The sequence below is a fragment of the Nilaparvata lugens genome, chromosome 6 (assembly GCF_014356525.2).
Source record: "Nilaparvata lugens isolate BPH chromosome 6, ASM1435652v1, whole genome shotgun sequence".
In the NCBI taxonomy this organism is placed as follows: domain Eukaryota; kingdom Metazoa; phylum Arthropoda; class Insecta; order Hemiptera; family Delphacidae; genus Nilaparvata; species Nilaparvata lugens.
In genome coordinates, this window is record NC_052509.1 from 21,942,515 (window position 1) to 21,961,857 (window position 19,343).

General features: G+C 33.1%; 1 protein-coding gene across 1 annotated transcript in view; it reads right to left on the reverse strand.

Moving 5' to 3' along the window:
- Positions 1-19,343, reverse strand: part of LOC111049932 (DDB1- and CUL4-associated factor 1) — a 126,411-nt gene that overhangs the window by 27,773 nt on the left and 79,295 nt on the right. Inside the window, exons 15-22 of the mRNA XM_039431389.1 lie at positions 18,439-18,661; positions 17,434-17,559; positions 15,953-16,106; positions 15,752-15,819; positions 5,768-5,983; positions 4,802-4,998; positions 3,745-3,957; positions 3,163-3,343 (exon numbers count right to left, since the gene is read on the reverse strand). Coding sequence (XP_039287323.1) covers positions 3,163-3,343; positions 3,745-3,957; positions 4,802-4,998; positions 5,768-5,983; positions 15,752-15,819; positions 15,953-16,106; positions 17,434-17,559; positions 18,439-18,661 — 1,378 coding nt within the window. The remainder of the gene's footprint in view (positions 1-3,162; positions 3,344-3,744; positions 3,958-4,801; positions 4,999-5,767; positions 5,984-15,751; positions 15,820-15,952; positions 16,107-17,433; positions 17,560-18,438; positions 18,662-19,343) is intronic.

Genomic DNA, 19,343 nt, shown 5'->3' on the forward strand with positions numbered 1-19,343 from the left:
TTGATGAAATAAATATTAAATATATCATATACCAAATATCACATTGGCTCACGAGAAGAATTTTTCAAATTGATGTAAGTAAAGATTGTGATTACACACTTTACTTTATTATTTGATAAACCACATGTTACAATAATGTTATATCTTGCGATAGAGTACCGTTCGCTTTCAACGACTGGTTATCAAACATAATTTTGTTGGTTAGGCCTATGTATTCTGTGACTACTATGGTAGGCCAACAAGCTACAAGCGCATGCGCAAACGGTTCATCTTATTCACCAATGACAGCTCTTCGATTGTGATAAATTCTGTGCCACCGCGGTCAGAGTGCGAGGAACCGGTACCTGGATTTTGGAACATTTACTATAAAAATGGTTCCCATGGGACGCGGAACTTTTTACTTCTAGACACAATTTACCGCTTGGAACAATTTACCGTGTTCCCAGAACAAGCTCATTATTGCTCAGTGCATATTTTTCAAAGGTGTTACACTATCACAGTGTTTAATTGTATCATAAATTCAATTGAATATAGAAAATACAATCTAATTTCATTTCAGATTGATAATGACAATAAGGCAAAATCCAAGCTATGGAAGTATTTAATTAGCAAACAATACTTTTGAAAATAACTAATAGAAAAAATGTATAAATAATATTCATATGACTGTATAGAGGTGCGTACAGACGTTCGCTCTGCTCCGCAACCGAACGCCACTCCAGCAGAGCGATTGATGATCGACCGGCGAGCAACAGTGGTTCGACCGGGGAACGCGAGAAGAGCTAACATCTTCCGTAACGTTCATGATGGGTGCGACTGCCGAGCGGAGGCGGAGCTACTGCGGTACGATGGAGGAACGAGGGCGGTACGAGGGAGGAGCGTGCTCGGTGCAGGTTGGATGCGCGAATATGTGTACGCAGCTTAAGAGGCGCACTAAGAACGAATTTGGAAAAATTTCCAAAGATACGCCCAAAATCTGCGTTTTTCCATAGTTTTCTCAGCTTTATCGAGAACAAATGAATAGAAAATGTTCAAATTTAGTACAGAAGCTCAGCTAGGGTGTAATAATGTTGTGTTAGAAGGAATTTGAAATAACGCCAAAGATACGCCCAAAATCTGCGTTTTCTCAGATTTATCGAGAACAAATGAACAGAAAATGTTCAAATTTACTACAGAAGCTCAGCTGGGGTGTAAAGCTGCGTACACATATTCGCGCATCCAACCCGCACCGAGCACGCTCCTCCCTCGTACCGCCCTCGTTCCTCCATCGTACCGCAGTAGCTCCGCCTCCGCTCGGCAGTCGCACCGATCATGAACGTTACGGAAGATGTTAGATCTTCTCGCGTTCCCCGGTCGAACCACTGTTGTTCCCCGGTCGATCATCAAACGCTCTGCTGGAGTGACGTTCGGTTGCGGAGCAGAGCGAAAGTCTGTACGCACCTTAACCCTTGGACTACCAACCTTCTTCACATACACGAAATACCAACTGGGGTAACTGGGTCACTCCAACAAGATTTCTGTTTTATATCTTTATTCTATATTTTTCCATTAATTCATCTATGAAATGCATTACAAAAGCTTTTAATATAATTAAAAATAAATTTCTTTGTTGAAAAATATATTTTCAATCAAAAACTGACAGGACAAAAAAATTGAGCATTCTATCAAATAGATGTAGGGGAAATGTTGTCAAATAATTAAATTATGGCTATAGAGAAGCAATTTTTTCAAATTTAGATTTCAAGTGATCATTATGAATCAGGTTTGGCGAAAAATGATAATTGGACATTAAATTTATATCTTATGCATTCCGATAATGGATGGAATATACCAAAAAATTGCATGACATGGAATACCAAGCGGGGTAATAGAGTTACCCCAAGGATAAATCTGCTAATAATTGAAAAAATAAGAGGAATGAAATGATTTTATGAGAAAAAACAACTAAAGTGATATGTTTTTAACAAGTACTCAAGGTTTCAATGAAATACAACAACATTATCTACAAAAAAATGGGGAAAATGTGGGTTGGGGTAGTCTAATTACCCCGCTTGGTAGTGGAAGGGTTAATAATATTGTATTAGAAGGAATTTGAAATAACGCCAAAGATACGCCCAAAATTAGCGTTTTATCAGTTCTTTCATCAAGTAATAGACAAAAATGTTCAAATTTGGAACAGAGGTTTAGCTAGGGTCTAAAAATTTTGTAATGAGGTGACGTTAATACTTCATCAAAGATACGCCCAAAATCAGCGTTTTCTCAGTACCTTGACTTTCTGATGGAATGAAGCATGCTCAAATGAAAAATGCAGGCGAGCGAAGCGAGCCCCTTGATCTCATTTTTGGACGATCCAGTCGGGGGTCCAGGGGGCGAAGCCCCCTGGCTAGACGGATATGGCAAGCGAAGGGAGCCTGACGGCTAGTTCTACATAAAATTTGCAACAAAAATTGTCAAGTAAAATTTTCTTGTATTGATCTTATTTTTCGATTTTTTGACATTTTTATAAAAACGTCAATAACTAGAAAATCATAAGTTAGAATCAACTTGAAGGATATGGTGAAAAAAGAAAGAATTTTCAATTAGATACACATTATTTGTTCCTTTGTATGACGTTTTTGAACTTATGAGCGCTCAAAGCTGAAAAAGTACATTCGACTAGTTCAATGCCAAATTTCAAACAGCCTAAGCTGCGTACACATATTCGCTCTGCTCCGCAACCGAACGCCACTCCAGCAGAGCGTTTGATGATCGACCGGCGAGCAACAGTGGTTCGACCGGGGAACGCGAGAAGAGCTAACATCTTCCGTAACGTTCATGATGGGTCCGGTAGATTTTTAGTTCTGCGAGTGAGTGAGTCAGTCAGTGAGTGAGTGCCATTTCGCTTTTATATAAATAGATCTATGGTCTAATTAGAATGTAAATACTTCAGTTGTTACATATTTCGTGGGACACCCTTTAAATATTATGTCAGAACAGGTTTACAAGAAACAATATACTGTAATACGAAATCATTATTAGGAGCCAAGTTAATATTCCATTCCATTCAACAGTGACAAATTATAATTTATTAATAATCTGAATGAAAATTGAAATATAACGAATAATACGGATATAAAATAACGTTAGTTATAGTGGATGAAGAGAAAATGAAGCAAGACTTACAAGGAACTCGCAGCAGGTAAAAAATCCATCTTCGTCTACCAGCCTGAAGGTTTTTGCCGGACAGAACCTTGAGTGGACAAGCCTCTGATTGAGGCGGTCGGAATTGATGCCTTTCGACCACCTCACTGCAAAGTTGACAGGAGCACTGTTCCTTGCACTCGGGTCTGGACATTTGTGAGGCCTACACAACAATATAACATAAAACACAAAACTTATACAATATAGAGTATGAAGAGTCTAAGTTTAAAATAAGTAATAAATTCAATTTTTAATTATAATTCGAAGTTATTATATTTAAGGTTATTTTTAATTTATATGTAAGTAATTGATGAGGCTACTTACTAAAATATATTGATATTTGTAAATTTATTCCAAATACTATTTCGAAATTATAAGAATATTAAAAGACCACAACTATTCTAGAAATATTCTATTGTTCCACGAAACTATTCCAAGGTATTACTACTCCATGATGGAAGAAGATGAAGACACTTTTTCACAATCTATTCAGGCTACAAAAATATTCAAACACTACAAATTGTATGCTAAATGTATTCTATTGGTGATCATGTGGCTACTCACTCGAACAGATTGAACTGCGGACATGTGACAATGGGATTCTTGCAGAGCGCATGCTGATTGGTGAGGTACTCGGTGATGATGGAGTCGAGCGTGACGTGTTGCGGCGCCAGTGACGTATGCCCGGGCTGCTGGCCTGGCTCGCATCTCATCTGCTTCTCAAGCGACCTCGAGCTCGACTGCGCTTGCGCTGCTGTCAACTTCATTTCACTGCGTCTGCCACCATGCAATCGGAAATGTTTTTGTGCTATTACATTCGGAACGAAATATTCTTTGAAACTGAACATTTAAATGACTGTTACAGAAACATCTTACACCTCGTTACACCTATATTGAATTTAAGCACCGCAACGGCCGATAGTTAGATTTGACAGATCTGATAATGATTTTTGAGTGTCTGACTTCATCCTCAGACAGTGATGATTTTGTTATATTACTTTCGGCACTAGGTATTCCATATGGAAACACGACATCAAAATAACTTTTTGACTACCTTTTATAGTTCAGAGCACGTTAGAATACTTTTTAGTCATACCAAAAACAACGAACAACGTCTATAATTACTGAAACTATAAACTGACATTCACTTTACTGTACAATACTATCGTATTATATTATGGTAATATAATATATTATATTATATGGTAGATGGTACTGGTGATCCTGTACACACACACACACACACACAATAAAAAAGACATTTTTTCCCCTCCTGTATCAACAAATACTGGGTAACACCAATCGGCATTTTAAACTAATCTGAAACACCCATTATAGTAGCATCCACTTATGGTAAGGATTAAAAACCAGATTGATTTTACTTGGTGAGACCCAATACATATAAGAGATACTTTGTAACTTCCTTAACTCCTTAAGATTGCTACAGGTTACATAGTTATAAATTTAGAATAAATTCAACTGTCAGCATTTTCTACATAATCACTGTATTGGGAATTGACCCAAGACCGGAGCCTAGTTTCAAGTTATTGTTATTATTAAGCGATATGAGAGTAGACCTTAAATTAATTCAATTAAAAGCTATAAAAGTGATGATGCTTACTTGTTGTTGACAATGGTCAACTTGATGGGCTGATTGGCGGGGGAGGAAATTGAGGTGGAGGAGGAGGAGGGAGAGGCGGTTCCCCTAACACTGAACCCGGCTCGCAGTGGACTGGTGGAGGGCGACGCAAGATCCGACGTCTGAGTAGATGGCGCTATTCTATGTAGTGGATTCTCCCGCGATAATGAAGACCTTGACTGCAACACAAATTTATTAAAATTAATATGAAATTTGACAGAATACACGAAACATTATTCCACACAATAAGGTACCCAAATAAAAAATAGAATAAAACGACTTGGAATAATCACAACCACTTACTTATTAAAAAATTTCGAGAAACTAGTTTCGGTGATACACCATCATCAATTTCTAGCGAATTCAAGTTTGTATTGTACACCTTATTTAGCGAAATGAAGTATAGTGTATAGTAGTCTTGAGTTTCTAAAAACATATTTTTTAAATAGTTTGTGGCAATTTCAAGTACGAGTAGTACTCAAAACTCGTAGGTTTGAACAATACGGATATCTACCACAAAATCACCTCCACTACAATCCACAAAGTATACAAAACAATCTTTTAGTAATCCTTCCCACATAATCTGGTAAACTTCTTCTATAAGATTTCGTATACTAAACAGCTTGATATCTTTCCTGTCTTGGAAATAAACTTGACTGAAATCCATTATACAGGTAGTTGTACCAAGTAGAGTGAAAGTAACTTTGTAATGTAGTTTTGTGGTGTCCGATGCAACATATCTAGTGAATTTCACCGCTGAAGAGTCCTGGCCAGCTTGCAACTACTATAATCTATTATAATTATTATTAAACGAAAATGTAAATTGGATGCTGCAAATGCAGAGCTCTTTAGCCGTGAAATGCATTGTAGACTGTAATCATTGATCGAATGGGAATGGTATTGTTGTTATTTATTAGGATAGCATCTAATGCACTGCACTGCACTGACCCTCTGCGGCTGGCCTGGACTGCGCTGTTGATAGGTGAAGGGTGACAGGAATGTGGCGGGCAGGGGAGGCTTGGGGGCGGGGGGCGGAGGCAGCCCCGCCTCCCTCTGCAGTGTGGCAGCTGACTCCAGCATGCCGTGCGAGATCAGGTGCTGTTGCAACAGCTGAAACAGCTGTTTGTCGTTGAACTGGATCCGCGTTTGCGCTATGATGTTCGCCTAACAATAAAACAGCATCAAAAAGATTAATTTTATTGATTTTAATCGTAGTTTCAAGTATCAATTAAATATATCAATGAATTATTGGATGGATGAATTGATAAATGGACGAACGAATAAATGAATAAGATGGAATTGATATTTTCTAATAAAGTATTTCAATAGGCCTACTACTTGATTTGTTAAAATTAATGAAAAATACTGTAACCTATGTTTGTTTTCAAAACTTTGAAAATGAAACTTGACTTTGAAAACTTGAAATGAAATGATTTTATGAAAAACTTGAAAATGGCTTGGGAATGCTGATACTAGTTGTTGTGAAAAAGTTTTGAAAACAAAAGGGTACTATGGAATTATATTTTAATATGAAATCAATATGATTTATTTTAATAGAATCTGTTTCATTTATATGGTGAGTAAAAACGAGTAGAACGAGTTCTTGACTTGCAAGTCAAGTCTAAAAAATCTGGTGTGGCGCACTCACACAACTTTTCTTGCCTTTATGAAAATTTATCACCTGACACTAGTGTTCCCGCGCATCTCAAGTCTACTATTCAAAGATCTGCCAGATGGTGACAGGACAATAACGCTGGAGACACACGAAGTCTGCTATCTCTTCATAGTGAATGCTTTAATAGAATCAACAGTTGCCAACAGTTAGCATTATTGAATAAAAAAATTTTCTCGAATTTCAAGCTTATTTCCAATTTTAGGTGAAAATGTCACTCAACATTAATTGTAGAGATTTTTATACTCAATCTCTTCTACTCGAAATTTTTTGTTTAAATTGTATCTGAAGCCTGATAATTGGGAATCTAAAATCACACTTTGCATTGATGGGGCGGAGCTCCTGGAATTTTTACAGATATGGGACTCGTGGCAGTTGATAGAACTTATCAATTCCTATTTTAGGTATAAATTTGATCAAAATCGTTGGAGCCGTTTTCGAAAAAATCGCGAAAAACCCTGTTTTTGACAACATATTCGCCATTTTAGCCGCCATCTTGAATTGCATTTGATCGAAAATGTTCGTGTCGGATCCTTATAGTGTAAGGACCTTGAGTTCCAAATTTCAAGTCATTCCGTTAATTGGGAGATGAGATAACGTGTACACAGACGCACATACACTCATACACACACACACACACACACACACACACACAGACCAATACCCAAAAACCACTTTTTTGGACTCAGGGGACCTTGAAACGTATAGAAATTTAGAAATTGGGGTACCTTAATTTTTTTCGGAAAGCAATACTTTCCTTACCTATGGTAATAGGGCAAGGAAAGTAAAAATAGAATTGAGAAGTTTTTGTTTGGCAATGTAGTCTTTAGAATAGGCTACATGGAATATGAACGTTTCTTGTTTTGAACCAAAAGTTCAGCTTTGAGTTATTGGCTGAGTATAGAAGTATATATAATGTGATTCAATTATTATCACTGAAATTATTTGTCCAACTGCCTAAAAAGCAGTCGTTCGCGAGAAAATCGCGAAAAACCCTGTTTTTGACAACATTTTCGCCATTTTAGCCGCCATCTTGAATTGGATTTGTTCGAAATTGTTCGTGTCGGATCCTTATAGAGGAAGGACCCTAAGTTCCAAATTTCAAGTCATTCCGTTAATTGGGAGATGAGATATCGTGTACACAGACGCACATACACTCATACTCATATACACACACACACACACACACACACACACACACAGACCAATACCCAAAAACCACTTTTTTGGACTCTGGGGACCTTGAAACGTATAGATATTTAGAAATTGGGGTACCTTAATTTTTTTCGGAAAGCAATACTTTCCTTACCTATGGTAATAGGGCAAGGAAAGTAAAACTATTCAAACTACGGGTAAATAGATGTCATTAAAGTTTTTCGAGTTCACTCTAAACAGTTTCCTAGTAAGTATTTTTATTACTCGCGAGACAAAGTGAAAGTAAATGCTCGGCAGCTCAGTTGTTGTGACATTTGTTTTGGGCCATTTATTTTGGAAATTTGAACTAAGGCCCCCTGGGTTGGAGAATTCGTTCTGAACTGTTGTATTGTAATCTTTGAAACCAGCAAATTTTAATTATACAGAGTTTGTGAAAATTATTCTTTCACAAGAATAATTTGATAGTAAGTTTCATTAGGAATAATCCTATTTGAAATTAAAAAATACTCTTCGTCAAATTAGTGTGCCGCTTCAACATTTTTGTCCCTCATATCAATCTAAATTCATTTTTTTAAATGAGTAGGTTGTCATGATACATGATTTCGATACAAAGTTTCAAGAGAAAATGAATGGCGAAAACCGCACATTGATTTCTTAAACCGTTTCAATTAGTTGATGTAAAAGTTGTGAATTATGTTGCAAATTAACCAGCTGAAATCATGTGTCAGCGCATGAAGGACTGTTTGTGTGATAGCTCTCAAATAGCCTCAGCTGATGTTATGAATGAATGAATGAATGAAAATACTGTAGTAATGGCAATAATTACAATAATGTAATAACGGAAAAAAAATATTATTTGCAATGAATACTCCAGGTGATTAAATGATAAATCACAACAATTTTTTTCTTATGCACTTTCAATGTTATTACAGGCTATCCTTAATAAGGACGAAGGAGTCGTTAAATTTTGTTGTCCAACAAACTGTAAAAAGGTTTGAAGAATATGTGTTAGAAATTTGAAGCTGATTAATTCCTTCTTCTAAAGTTATTGTAGAACATATAAACAGACGGACAACGACTTTGGCCTCCAGTGAGTCGAAAGTGAGAACTCGCTATCGCTCGTTCAATTAATACATATATACATATATTCAAATAATACATATATATATATATATTATATGTAAAAGAATTAACCGGGTACATCCGTTTGTTTTGACTTACTTGAGTCTGACGTTTCGTCGCCATCGCAGACGACATCTTCTGAGGGTGGCGTCGAAATCCACACTGAGTCCTAGGTATTCTTTCGGGGTCGAAGAGCATACCTCCTACCCCCTCCCTCCACTTGCTTGTGCTGGCGCTGTTGGGTGAGTGAAATTCCAGGAATGTTGTCTTGTTTTGGTGACAATGGTGCTGTAGCGGGTTTCATTGTACCAGGTACTGGGCGTTTGGTATTCAAAATTAACTTCCATAAGGGAGACACGTTGAGGCTGTCGTCTCTTTTATTTAGAGAGCCTTGCTTTTCGATTTCCAACGCCTCTCTCACAATCCTGACTTGAAAATTTCGAATGCTGGCTATTTGTTTGGAATTCACGAAATTTATTGAATGACCAGTATTTTTCACATGGTTATATAGGGCTGAGGTTGATTGTTGATTTTTTATGCTTAATTTATGTTCATCTATTCTAGCAGAGATTCTCCTATTTGTTTGGCCTACATATTGCTTGTCACAGTTCAGGCAGGGGATACTGTAGACTCCTTGGTTTTCTAGCTCCAGTCTGTTGATGGGTTTTTTTAAGATTTGGGAAATGAGTAGATGGGGTTTGAATAATGGTTTGATTTTGTGGGTTTTTAATACTCTTCCAATTCTGTCTGTGGTGCCCTTGATGTATGGGAGGAGTAATGTTTTTTCAAAATATTCTTCTTTTTCTTGTTGATTCCCTTTTTTAAGTGGAGACAGATTATTTACTATTGATTTTTGAATGATTGTAGTTGGGTAGCCATTGGATTTGAGAATGTTAGTCACTGTCTTTATTTCTTCTTCTCTCCTTTTTTCATTGGTGAGATGAAGAGATCTGAAGATTAAGCTGTTTATAACTGAGGAGGATTGAGCCGGGTGGTGATGTGATTGGAAATGTAAGTACCTGTTAGTGTGGGTGGGCTTTCTGTATACTGAATAGTTCAAACTTCCATCGGTTTGTCTCATCAATAGAACGTCTAAAAAGGATAAAGATGACTCTTTTTCTATTTCTAGTGTGAATTGGATTTTAGGGTGTATTTCATTTAGCTGCTGTAGAAATTCCAATAGTTTTTCTTCACCATGAGGCCAAATTATGAAAATATCATCAACATATCTTTTCCAGATGCTCGGTTTGAAAAAAGCTTTGTTCAAGGCTTCTTCTTCAAAATGTGTCATGAAAAGGTTTGCTATGGCTGGAGAGAGAGATGATCCCATTGGTGCTCCTTCAATTTGCCTGTAATATTGATTTTTGTGTATGAAATATGTGTTTTTCAAGCAGTGGCTAGTCAACTCTACTGTTGATCTAGAGAAGTGTTTGTTCTGTTTCATGATGGAGAGGGCTTCGTCGACTGGGATGTTGGGGTATAGAGAGATAACGTCCAAGCTGGCTAGTATATCCCCCGAGTTGAGAGTTATATTCTCCACCTGGCTGATAAAATCGTATGAATTCTTCACATAGGATTGGGATTTTTCTATTATGGGCTGGATAAGGCCGGCTAAGTATCTTTCTAATTTTTGAGTGGGAGAGTTAATTGCACTGACGATCGGTCTCAAGGGTGTGTTTTCCTTATGGACTTTAGGAAGACCATAGATTTTTGGGGATCTGCTGGATTTTTCTCTTGGAATTAATTTCAATTGGCTGTCTACATCTATGTCTGAGGCTTTGATTTTTGATTTTGTGATTTTTTCTAGGTAGGTGGTGGGATCTCTTTGAACAGGCTTGTAGGCTGCATGTTTGAGGATATTGTCTAGTTTTTCATCATATTCACTCCTGTTCATAACTACTGTGGCGTTACCTTTGTCGGCTGGTAGAATGACTATTGAGGGATTACTGGACAAGTCTTTCAAAGCAGAGAGCTCTGCTCTATCCAAGTTTGGTTGAGGAGGTTTGGATTTTTTCAAAATATGGAAAACTTCTTGTCTTATTTCCTCTGCTTCAAGTTGGTCTAATTTTTCAAGGCTGGGCTCTATACTGGATATTATTTGTTCATGGGGTAGATTTTTTGGGGCAATAGCAAAATTGAAACCTTTTTGTAATACATTATCCTCAACTTCAGAAAGTTTGTAGTCTGAGAGATTATGAATATTCTTTTCACTGCTGTTTTTGGTTGTTGCTATCCTAGTCTTTTTGTTCTTAATTTGTAATTTATCAAATTTCTTTTCAAGTTTTTTAGTTTTAAGGAGGTGGTCTGTTTCTTTTCGAAAGTTTACCAACTGGTCAAGTTGCTGCCAGATAAGGGGGTGAAGTAAGTTGCTAAGGTTTATGTGGATCGTAATTAGCTCTGATTCTATGGTGCTGAGTTGTTTTCTAACACGACAACAATCAGCCAGGTGGAGAATATAACTCTCAACTCGGGGGATATACTAGCCAGCTTGGACGTTATCTCTCTATACCCCAACATCCCAGTCGACGAAGCCCTCTCCATCATGAAACAGAACAAACACTTCTCTAGATCAACAGTAGAGTTGACTAGCCACTGCTTGAAAAACACATATTTCATACACAAAAATCAATATTACAGGCAAATTGAAGGAGCACCAATGGGATCATCTCTCTCTCCAGCCATAGCAAACCTTTTCATGACACATTTTGAAGAAGAAGCCTTGAACAAAGCTTTTTTCAAACCGAGCATCTGGAAAAGATATGTTGATGATATTTTCATAATTTGGCCTCATGGTGAAGAAAAACTATTGGAATTTCTACAGCAGCTAAATGAAATACACCCTAAAATCCAATTCACACTAGAAATAGAAAAAGAGTCATCTTTACCCTTTTTAGACGTTCTATTGATGAGACAAACCGATGGAAGTTTGAACTATTCAGTATACAGAAAACCCACCCACACTAACAGGTACTTACATTTCCAATCACATCACCACCCGGCTCAATCCTCCTCAGTTATAAACAGCTTAATCTTCAGATCTCTTCATCTCACCAATGAAAAAAGGAGAGAAGAAGAAATAAAGACAGTGACTAACATTCTCAAATCCAATGGCTACCCAACTACAATCATTCAAAAATCAATAGTAAATAATCTGTCTCCACTTAAAAAAGGGAATCAACAAGAAAAAGAAGAATATTTTGAAAAACAGTACTCCTCCCATACATCAAGGGCACCACAGACAGAATTGGAAGAGTATTAAAAACCCACAAAATCAAACCATTATTCAAACCCCATCTACTCATTTCCCAAATCTTAAAAAAACCCATCAACAGACTGGAGCTAGAAAACCAAGGAGTCTACAGTATCCCCTGCCTGAACTGTGACAAGCAATATGTAGGCCAAACAAATAGGAGAATCTCTGCTAGAATAGATGAACATAAATTAAGCATAAAAAATCAACAATCAACCTCAGCCCTCCAGTGAGTCGAAAGTGAGAACTCGCTATCGCTCGTTCAATTAATATATATATATATATATATATATATATATATATATATATATATATATATATATATATATATATATATATATATATATATATATATATATATATATATATATATATATATATATATATATATATATATATATATATATATATATATATATATATATATATATATATATATATATATATATATATATATATATATATATATATATATATATATATATATATATATATATATATATATATATATATATATATATATATATATATATATATATATATATATATATATATATATATATATATATATATATATATATATATATATATATATATATATATATATATATATATATATATATATATATATATATATATATATATATATATATATATATATATATATATATATATATATATATATATATATATATATATATATATATATATATATATATATATATATATATATATATATATATATATATATATATATATATATATATATATATATATATATATATATATATATATATATATATATATATATATATATATATATATATATATATATATATATATATATATATATATATATATATATATATATATATATATATATATATATATATATATATATATATATATATATATATATATATATATATATATATATATATATATATATATATATATATATATATATATATATATATATATATATATATATATATATATATATATATATATATATATATATATATATATATATATATATATATATATATATATATATATATATATATATATATATATATATATATATATATATATATATATATATATATATATATATATATATATATATATATATATATATATATATATATATATATATATATATATATATATATATATATATATATATATATATATATATATATATATATATATATATATATATATATATATATATATATATATATATATATATATATATATATATATATATATATATATATATATATATATATATATATATATATATATATATATATATATATATATATATATATATATATATATATATATATATATATATATATATATATATATATATATATATATATATATATATATATATATATATATATATATATATATATATATATATATATATATATATATATATATATATATATATATATATATATATATATATATATATATATATATATATATATATATATATATATATATATATATATATATATATATATATATATATATATATATATATATATATATATATATATATATATATATATATATATATATATATATATATATATATATATATATATATATATATATATATATATATATATATATATATATATATATATATATATATATATATATATATATATATATATATATATATATATATATATATATATATATATATATATATATATATATATATATATATATATATATATATATATATATATATATATATATATATATATATATATATATATATATATATATATATATATATATATATATATATATATATATATATATATATATATATATATATATATATATATATATATATATATATATATATATATATATATATATATATATATATATATATATATATATATATATATATATATATATATATATATATATATATATATATTAGAAGTCAATGATTTGAATTATTATTATTCACAAGTCAAGTCTGGAAGGATCTCTTAGATTAGCAGATACTTTCTTACAAGGTAGATAGATAAAAGACTGACCCGGTTGCACAAAGCCTTTTGATTTTTTACCGTGATTAAATGTTACGGAAATCAATAAGACATGTCTTGTTAAGAAAAAAACCTCCCTGGTTAGTTCTCGTGGCATTTAATCATGATTAAAATTCAACAGGCTTAAATGCAACCAGGACTTTTACCTTTAAAGGAAGACTTCCTTGTGGTGGGCTAACTAGCTTAAATTGTATTGGCTTCAAAATGCATATTTTAACTATGATTATATTTTAATTCAAATACTATTGTTTAATGCTTAAAATAAATTTCAATGCCTTGATTAATAATTCAAATACTTCAAATATGGGTTAGCATGTTGATACTTGGGAAGATTGATTACTTTCTTAATTCCAATAATGAAAAATATTTTCATGATTAACTAGACGATATACTGACCTTGTTCAGTGCAAATCGTCGCTTGCTTTAGAAATGCATTTATAAAGCAAAGCTACTTTTACCAAAACCTCATGATTTTCAAATGAATTCTTAATATTAACTATGAAAACTAGCAGTGCCGGATTTATACCATACTAGAGGTCCTTGGCCAGATTATCTGTGCGGTCCCCTTCCTAAAGGGAGGATTTTCTTCAGAAACTTTATGTCAGCCCTAAAAATAATAATACTGAGGGTGATGACCACATAAGCTCTTAGGCTTGTGCGTGGGTAATGAGTGAGAGGGATGATGAAATTTTAGATTTCTTTGTAACGAGACAAAGATGGTATTTTGAAAATCTGTTTTATTTTATGTAATTAGTGATGACGCAAGAATACTTAAAACAGGCAAACTATTTTCAATAGTATTTTTAGAATACTAGAAAAACATATCCTGAAACTATGAAAGGGTCGGCGGGTGGCATGGAAGAAAGAATAAGCAGAATAGAATAGCCTTTGAAGTTTAGACAAGTGAGATGCGAAATGTGAGTAAGGGTTAGGCTCCGCCCAGAATTCCAGAAAAGACGAGATACATCCATGGATACCAGCCAACAAGTTCCGAATCAACTCAATTTGAATATTAAATGATTGCAGCAAGCTAGGGCAATCACTGCTCATTTTATAACTATCAACGAAAACTACCGATTCCAAGTGCTGCCCAAAATTCCACCACAAATATTTTTTTCTTTTAATATCTGATTGAAAAATAATTTCGGCTCTCTCTAGTTTGGAGCTATTGAACTTTGTCAGTTTTCTGTACAAAATATCCCTACTCATAATCATAACGTAGTCTCAGAAATGTTTTTAATCTTTATAATTATTGCGGTATATTTTTTGTGAACGTGGGTAGCAATGAAAATGAATAAAACAGTAATTTTTGACATAAGAGTTGAATTAAAATAGGTTAAGCTTAGTCAATTAGATTATTATCAAGCTTAGCAAAGTTTTCTCTTCTTATTTTTGGAGAGCCAGCCCGCAGCCCCGAGCCTAGTCGGAGTGGTAAATCCAGCACTGAAAACAGCCGAACACTTCAATCAAGTAATTAGCCTATAAAAACATGCAATTTTTTCAACAGTCTTCTTTTAAAGCGAGTAGTATTGATTTACTTTATTGAGACATACTGCTCAATCTATAGCTAAAAATAGTCACGAATCGCGCAAACTTCAATTTGACTGTCTCTCTTACTTTTTCGCCCAAATGCAATTAACACCAACAGCCAAAAACAAAATCATCTGAACATACTTCCTTTTGGAGCGAGTCACATAAGCATTGACCTTATGACCTGATATATAATAGCAGCATGAAATTAGTTTAAAAAATTCTTAAAGATTGTTATTTATTTTGGATAATTTTCAACAGAATATATTTACGATATGTTAAAGAAATACAATAAGAAATGATTTTATAAAACTTACTTTGCAAATGTCCATTTGTTAGAATGGGCAGTTTGCTGATGATTTGGCGGACGGTCTCACTCCGGGCGAGACCACACAGTGCCTCGCAAGCCATGCTCCTGATCGAGTCTGCGTCTGTCAGTGGAATCTTCACCATCATCAACTGCAGTAGCACCTGCCAATCAATATTATATACAGAGATTGCTCTGGCTGAAAACATCGAGTGGGCACTACCTATTTGTGATTGAAATAGTCACCACATAAGTTAACACTATTTTTGGTCACTAGGAAGTCAATCAGGTTTCAGTATTCAGTATACGTTACCTAATTGAATCATATATTTTTAGTAACCAAACAATATTCTCAATGACCTAATCTACTTTTCCTCCCACAACCTGTTTTACAAACTCATTTAAATCCTCCTCCATCAACCGCCAAAACTCCCCTAACCCTTACACTGACCAAATACTCACCCTCATAACCTTAAATACTTTAGTGTATGTTTGGCTTGAGAATGTGCAACACCAGCACGAAACGGTCGTCGCCATACCAAAGAATGTGAGTGTTTTTTCACTTAGAAGTTATATAAGAATACAATACTTGAATCATTTTGTCATATTTACCACGATATTTCAATAACTTGTTTAGATAAAATTTTAGAGAGAAAGAAGATAACATAAATGTTATATATGATAAAATAAAGCAGATCCACTATCCACTCACCATTTACAAATCACTGCAGCTTTTTGAAGCAGTGAATTCACAGGAAATTACATAGCTTTATAAGTTTTATTATAAAAAAGTATAAGAGTATTCACCTCTAAAAATAACATTCAAAACAATTGTTTGTCTTGAACACGCTGTAAGTCTTAAACACGGAACGGTATATATCCTACTACGGATTTGCACTGAAAAGTTGAGGTTAGAAACAGCCTCCCTGCTGTCGCCGCCCCTCATTATATACTAATTCAATTCCTACTAGAGGGAATTCTCAAATTACAATGTACTAGTACTGAGCTGGACATCATTTTATTCAAAGTAGTGGTTTATAATACCACAATCAACACCAATTTTATTTCCATTTCTTGTGTAATCTCAAAGTAATTAATCTTCATTACACAATATAATAAAATTTCACTCAGTACTTGGGGCACCTTAGGGTAATAGATCTTCATTACACAGTATAAATAATCTCACATTGCATATAATAGATATTTTATTGTCTTTGTCATCAAATATTTGATTGTCTTGACGCGGGTCTAATCTAAGAAGTTTAAAGAAATTCAAAGATTCAATATTTTAAAAAGATTAAGATAATTTAAATTTGAATTTCCTGATTGGTGTTATTGAGTTCAAAATTGAGTTGAGTAAAAACTCCTTGTTTAATTAATTATTCAATAATCAATAAATAAATAAGATTGATTGAGAAAAATAATTTAATGTGCATCGACTGAAAAAATAATTAAAATGTCTGAAAAAAAGAGAAATATGGAATGACTCACCATTATTCCGTTATTCGACCGTACAACTTCCCATACTTTATTAATAATTTCTTCACTATTTTTCATATTCTGGGTCTTCTTTTTGGCAGATCCGCTCGCTGAGTATCTTGCAATACATCCTCCACCCTGAAAAATAGCGATCGTTTCAAATATCCGTTACAATGCTAACTTAGTGTAACATAAAGCTGCTTTGAACAGCAACAGTTTCTCAATCTAGAGTAATACATTCTAGCCCTTAGCAAGTCGAGCTACAGAAGACTTTTTAATTCCAGTTTGCAAAATATTTTACGCATTCTTTTATCAACAGTAGAATAGTGTGATGAACCATGCAGTTGGTCTGAAGAAGCCAGACAGACAACATAGCTTAGCGCGCCTCACCGCACAACAGCCACTAAAATGTTTACCTAGATGGTTTCCTAAACAATAAACAGTGTCCCACAAAAGGTGTAACAGCCGAAGACAATAGTTTCTACATGAAATTTGCAACGAAAAATATGAAGTAAAATTTCCTTACATCGACTTTAGTTTTTGAGATGTATAGATTTTACGATATTTTAAATAAACCTCAATAACTAGGAACTTATTTGACAAAATCTAACTCTAAGGATATTGTTGGAGAGAGAAAGACATTTCCAATAAGATTCATATAATTTGTTCCTTTGACGTTTTTGAACTTTTTATGAGCACTCAAAGTTGAAAAAGTACATTCGTCGACTCCAAAGCCAAATTTAGTTTGAACGCTCATAAAACGTTCAAAACCGTCAAACAAAGGAACAAATTATATGAATCTTATTTGAAATTCCTTCCTCTTCCCAAACATATCCTTAGATTTGGATTTTGACTGACATTTTCCTAGTTATTGACGTTTCTGAAAAATATAGAAACATCTATATAAAATTTGAACATTTCTTGGTTGGAATTTAATGTAGAATCTATGATCTACAGCTTTTACACCTTTTGTGGGACACAATTTTTATTGTATGAAGGTAGGCTAGGTGGCGTTACCCTGTAGACGGGAGCACAGACACAGGTTATGAGGACACCGAGCGCTGCCCTCTGCACGTCGGGGTCGACGACGATCTCTCCCTCGGCGGCGTTCAGGATGACGTTGAGTCCGACCTTGTTGGTTTGGTCGGGCGACTCGAGTCGCTCGCAGAACGCCAGCTGCACGTTCGGCATCACTGCGCATATGCTTAGCGCATCCAACGCACTGCGCACTGTTTCCATTCTGAAAACACATTCACAACATCAATAAATCAATCAATCGATGATTCTACTCAATTCAACACAAAAACTCACAAAATACAGGCTTTATAGTGGGGTGTGCTGAAAAGAATGAAAGCAGGAAAAATATCTAACCAAATAGGCTTTCTCATGTACTAGGCTGGTAGAGGGTATAAAGTTGAAAGAATAAGAAGTTGATGTTGTCAATACCACTATATTCAGATAGAATAGACAACATCAACGTCTTATTCTTTCAATCATGGAGAAATACAACATCTCTTACCATACAATCAAATTATTAGTATGAAGTTAGTAAAATCATAAACACAAATCATATCATTGATATTGCAAGGAACAATATACTTGGTCTAATATTTTCAAAACATTCAGGAAGCAATTGCACAGAAACCAAAATTATTCTACACATCAACAGTGACAGTATTAAACATTTTCAAAATTTGTTACATAAAAAAATTGGACGGAACTATATAGAGATCTAGAACTAAAAACCTTCTTTTTCCAGAGTACTGCAACAATTTATTGATCGTTTGACAATTCCATTTGAAGGGGGTGTCTGTGACACAATTTTTGACTTTGCAGTTTGATTTGGACTAGTTAGTAGGTGAACATAGCAAAAGTGCATCTTTAACCCCTCTGTTGAAGGTGTAGAACCGCTGAGTTGACAC